We start from the raw sequence: 5,560 nt of genomic DNA, 5'->3' as shown, positions 1-5,560 counted from the left end.
AGGGGGGGAGGGTCAGAGGGAGAAGCAGACTCCCTGCCGAGCAGGGAGCCCGATGCGGGACTCGATCCAGGGACTCCAGGATCATGACCTGAGCCGAAGGCAGTCGCTTAACCAACTGAGCCACCCAGGTGCCCAACACTTGTTGTTTTCTGCTAAAAAAAAAAAAAAGTAGCCATTCTAGTGGGTGTGAGGCTACGCTCTTAATATATCTAGGAATCTAAATCAACCACCCAAAGATCGTATGGCAAGCACAGAAGCAGAACAAAGAGAGACCCTGATTATATATAGTTCACTCAAGCTAGGGTGAAACAATTCTCTACAATTAAAATCCTTTTCTGTCTGATGAGCCCTCTCCCTTGGATAGGCTCAAGAAACACTCTTTTTTTAAAAGATTTTATTTATTTATTAGTCAGAGAAAGAGAGAAAGAGAGAGAGAGAGAGAGAACATAAGGAGGGGGAGGGGCAGAGGGAGAAGCAGGCTCCCACTGAGCAGGGAACCCGATGTGGGACTCAATCCCAGGACCCTGGGATCATGACCTGAGCCGAAGGCAGAGGTTGAGCCACCCAGGAGTCCCTCAAGAAACACTCCTGTTTTCATGCCCTTGGATTCCACGAAATCCTTTTTCAATGATCACATTCTATATTCCAGAGATTCCTAATATGAGGTCACCGGGCAAGCACTAGAGTCCATGAAACCCCGGATTGGTATAAAAAAGGGTGTGTATATTTCAGGGTAGTGAGAATAGATATTGAAACAGACAAAATCCAAATTATAGCAGCTTAACACAAATCATTTTATTTCTCCTTCCTATAAAGTCCAATGAGGGTGCGTCTGGTCAGCAGGGGTCCATGCACCTTCCACCGTGGGGTTCCACCATCCCCTAGGGCTTTAGGGTGTTCTGTGGATTCTTTGCTTGGAGCTGATAGACAAGGATCAAGAGTCTGATGATCTTGGATGAGAGTTTTTTTGGCCAGGAAGTGATAGCTGTCATTTTCTCCCACTTCCACTGGCCAGAACTCACAGGATGCTTAGCTGCAAGGGAGTCTGGGAAATGTGTTTTTTAGCAGTGCATTTAGGAGGAAGATGAAGCTGGTTTTGAACACACAACAGTCTCTGCCATAGGGAGGTATGAGCATTTTCCCTGAGAGAAGGTCTGGCTTCTCAAAAGAACTGATGAGTCCCCAAAATGCTAAGAACCACAGTTTATTCAGTCAGGGAACAATACCAGCTTTTTCAGTTCTTGTCTCATTCTGGTCATACCTTCCTGAGACCACACCCACATTCCTGTGGCAAAACTTGGCATCCCTAAGTCTCCTCTGCACATATTTATAGGCTAATTTATTTGATACACATTTATTGAGTGATTCCCAAATGCCAGGCACCATGCAATGGGCCAGAAACATAGCAATAAATAAAACTCATGCTCTATAATCAGAGAGCTCACAGCAAACAGGAGTGATAGACATGTAAACAGATAACTATATTCTTTAAATATTTGGTAAGTACATTTATAGAGATTGACTCAGAGTATTATAAGAGTGCAGAAGAGTATTGATCCAGACTGAATCAGGTTGTATGGTTGAGTAATGGGGAGTAAGGCTAGGAAGAAAGAAAAGAGCAGGATGAAGGGCATGAGCCAAACGCCAAAGACAAGAAAGAGCATGGAGGAAGGTCGAGGAAATGTTAATCAGGCAGTGAGAACAGAGAGGTCAGCAGGTCCCAGATTATGGAGGATTTTAACCCAGTTAAGAAGATTAGACCATCTGCTGGATTACTTTGCAGATGGCTAATAGTATCTATTATGTGTTGGTTCTTACTAACAACTCCCAAGAATAATCTTAATCCTGTGTCAAGGGGGCATCTGCCTGCCCTCCCAGCATTGTACATACCAGTGGAGTCCATGACTGAGAATCATTGATGACGATGATGACGGTGATGGTGATGATTGCTAACATTTGTTGAGTAGCAGTCATGTTCCAGGTACTCTTCTAAGCACTTTCCAGATATTAACTGGTTTCAGCTTTATAAAACCAAGACCAGAAAGTTCTGAGACTCAGAGGTGGACCACGCAATGTGACTTAAGGGCCCCTACTTGCATCAACCCATTGGTGAAACTCAAAGCTGGAGGTCTGCCTTTTCCACCCTCTCCCAGTACATCCTTCATTCACCCTTATGGTGGCTTAGGTCAGATTATACAGGGTAGGAATCTGATCCAGAAGAGATGGGGGTACAAGGTTGAAGATAGAGAAGATGTCTTATTCATCTGTATTGGTAACAGACTAACTATCCCCAAATGTCAGTGGCTGAACTCAGTAGAGTTCACGTCAAACTCATCTAGCACTTCAATGTGGATGTTTGGTGGGAAGCCTTTTTGTTGTGATTCAGAGACGCAGGACCCTTCCGTATCATGGCTCCCCCATCCCCTAGAGCCTCAGTGTTCTCTGCAGGGTCCTCTTTATCTGAGTTTCTCAACCTGGGCACTATTGACATTTGGGGCCAGATGATTTTGTTCTGGAACCTGTGCATGGTAAAATGTTTAGCAACATCCCCAGCCTCTGCCCAGTAGATCCCAGGAGCACAGCTACCAGCTCCCCCTTCTCCCAGTTGTAACAACCAATATTTCTCCAAACATTGTCTAATGTCCCCTTCTCCTTGAGAACCACAGCTCTATATCCAGCTGGCAGAGGAAGAAAGGAGCATGGAGGTTTGCTTGGGACTTTTCTGAGCAAGGAAATGGAGAACATGATTTCTACCCACATTGCATGGGTTGTAACTGAGTCACGCGGCCCCACCTAACTATAAGAGAGGCCAAAAAATGGGTTTGAGCTAGGAGCCCGGAAAGAAAAAGAAGATAGGTTTTAGTGAGTCCATGGAAGCTTTGCCTCACCATGTTTGGAACATGAGCATGCACGTGCACGCACACACACACACACACACACATCCGTGTGTGCAAGCACATAAATAACCTATCAGAATGTCTTAGTCATAGTAAGCCTTCATTATATCTTTGAAGGAGGGAGAAAGGGAAGGGAGGAGGGAATGACAGGATGAAGGCAAAGAGAAAAGCTATGATCCTGGACCATTAGATATAAAATTCTAGTTCTCATTCTAGTTCTGCTCAAAAAAAAAAAAAAAAAAAAAAAAAGGCATTAAGTTGAAATGATTCCTTATCTTACATGGGTCTTCACTTCCTTCTCCATGAAGAATTTGGGCTAGAATAGAATTTCTTAAGATGTGTTTCAGGGACCATTAGTCTCCAAAGCTCTCAAGGAATGCGAGGAAAAGGACGATTCAATATACTCCATACTCCTGCTAATTCAATTCTCATTTGCATATTGACCCTTTTGATGAGTCCTTCATTAAAGAAGCCCATTTATCTTTTTTTATGTGGTATTTTCTGAACTTATATCTTCATTCTGTCAGTTCTTTCTTTTTTTTTTTTTTAAGATTTTATTTATTTATTTGACAGAGAGATAGAGCCAGAGAGCACAGGTGGAGAGAATGGCAGAGGGAGAGGGAGAAGCAGGCTCCCCACTTGAGCAGGGAGCCCGATGCGGGGCTCGATCCCAGGACCCCGGGATCATGACCTGAGCCGAAGGCAGACGCTTAACCATCTGAGCCACCCAGGCGCCCCCTGTCAGTTCTTTCTTAAGCATCTACTATGAGCAAGTCACTATTCTAGTTTCCGAGGATACACTGTGTCAAAGACAAAGTCCCTGTCCTCACACTGAGGAATGCAAAGGCCAAGGGTTGCATTTCTCCAACTTCACTCATCCGAGTACCACCCCCTCAGTATTTGCCACATCTGCACATCACCAGCAATATCATTTGCTCGACCTTCTTCTTTAGATGTGATCTCTTCTTCACTTTAACACCCTTATTTTAAAGAATAGTTAACATCAGCTCTGTAATCTGTAAAAATGCTACTACTTGCCATAAATAGAAATTGCAAACAAAAATAAATACTATGAAAACAAAATCCTATTATTACAGTCTACTAGATGCTATTGTCCCAATAAGGCTTTGAGCCTGAGTCCTGCCCTCTTTTTGTTGTTGTTGTTAAAAAGGGAGATTATTAAGAATTAGAGACATGGTAGAGAAATACTAGCATTAAAATGAAGCTTTCTTTTTTGTGTCATCAGAAAGATTGAAAAGAGCATTGCAAAATGCAATTGCTTTTCAGAATTATTTAATGTGTGTCCTTTCATTACCTACTGTGATCTCATGACCTTTACCAAATGTGTTTTCTGTGACGTTGACGGTGCTCTGATGGTCTGGAAGAAAACTTTATCCTTGTTGCTTTCATGGTTTATGAGACCCCTTCCCTGTACTCTTGGTCTCAAAATAAACTGGACATGCCCTTGTACGTCACGAGAAAGCTGGATGCTAAGACTCCACGTGTTGCCTTCAGACCCCCCCGCCCCCGCCATGAGAACCAAACCAAGACTCATCCTTGGCTCATTCAATGTGACTAAGCCCCTCCGTTTTGTCTCTCTGTCTTCCAGATCAGAAAGATTCATGTGTCTTTCCCTTCACCTACAAGGGGTCTTCTTACTTTTCTTGCATCAAAACCAATAGCCTCTCCCCTTGGTGTGCAACCAGAGCCATTTATGATGGGCAGTGGAAGTACTGCATGGCGGATGGTGAGTGGCACCATGCTGTCCCCTCAGCAGGCCTCCTCAAATGATGGGTCACAAAAGAAAATGTGTGGATTTGTATAATATGATATTTTTGTTTTTTGTGGTTTTTTAAATATTTAATTTATTTATTTGACAGAGAGAGACTCGGCGAGAAAGGGAACACAAGCAGGGGGAGTGGGAGAGGGAGAAGCAGGCTTCCCGCTGAGCAGGGAGCCCGATGCGGGGCTCGATCCCAGGACCCTGGGATCATGACCTGAGCCTAAGGCAGCCACTTAACTGACTGAGCCACCCAGGTGCCCCAATATGATCATATTTTTGAAGACGAGTTATGATATATGTGTGTGCGCATAGAAATGCTGCAGGAGGGCTAAACACTGAATACTAGTAATGGACAATAATGTTAACAACGGTAGTGTTGAAAATGGTGTTCTCTGACCCACCATATTTTTTGTCTCTTTCTTGATTTTCTAAATTGATAAAGAAAAACAGAAACAGTATAACAGAGAAGGGATTTGAGAGACTGTTTACTTTTTTCTCAAAGTCCAAGACATTTTTGCAATTGTATGATTTCTATCTTTTGTGCACAAAAGGCATTTTGTTTTAACCATATTTATTGTTGGACATTTTAATTGTTCCTACTACTAACCGGCTTTTGAATATTTAGGACTTACTTTTCCCTCTTACCACTGTTCTTGACTCCCTTAGATCAAATTCTCCCTTTGATAATAAATATAACATCCCTTTTACTATCCTGAAATAAAATTTTTTTTTTAAGATTTTATTTATTTATTTGACAGAGAGAGATACAGCAAGAGAGGGAACGCAAGCAGGGGGAGTGAGAGAGGGAGAAGCAGGCTCCCCGCTGAGCAGGGAGCCCGATGTGGGGCTCGATCCCAGGACCCTGGGACCACGACCTGAG

The 5,560-nt window shown here is 43.2% G+C and overlaps 1 protein-coding gene across 2 annotated transcripts in view; it reads left to right on the top strand.

The window, feature by feature from the left end:
* The window catches only part of ELSPBP1 (epididymal sperm binding protein 1), a 15,045-nt gene that overhangs the window by 1,404 nt on the left and 8,081 nt on the right, over positions 1-5,560 (top strand). The window contains exons 2-3 of one of the 2 annotated variants that reach the window (XM_032388965.1): positions 650-717; positions 4,507-4,644. In XM_032388965.1, the coding sequence (XP_032244856.1) occupies positions 690-717; positions 4,507-4,644 (166 nt within the window). In that variant the 5' untranslated portion in view covers positions 650-689. The remainder of the gene's footprint in view (positions 1-649; positions 718-4,506; positions 4,645-5,560) is intronic. The other variant, XM_032388964.1, reaches the window with a different exon arrangement.

Source organism: Phoca vitulina, unplaced genomic scaffold (genome assembly GCF_004348235.1).
Source record: "Phoca vitulina isolate PV1807 unplaced genomic scaffold, GSC_HSeal_1.0 scaffold52, whole genome shotgun sequence".
Lineage (NCBI taxonomy): Eukaryota > Metazoa > Chordata > Mammalia > Carnivora > Phocidae > Phoca > Phoca vitulina.
Note: the sequence above shows the minus strand (reverse complement) of the source record. Positions and strands in the feature narration are given on the sequence as shown.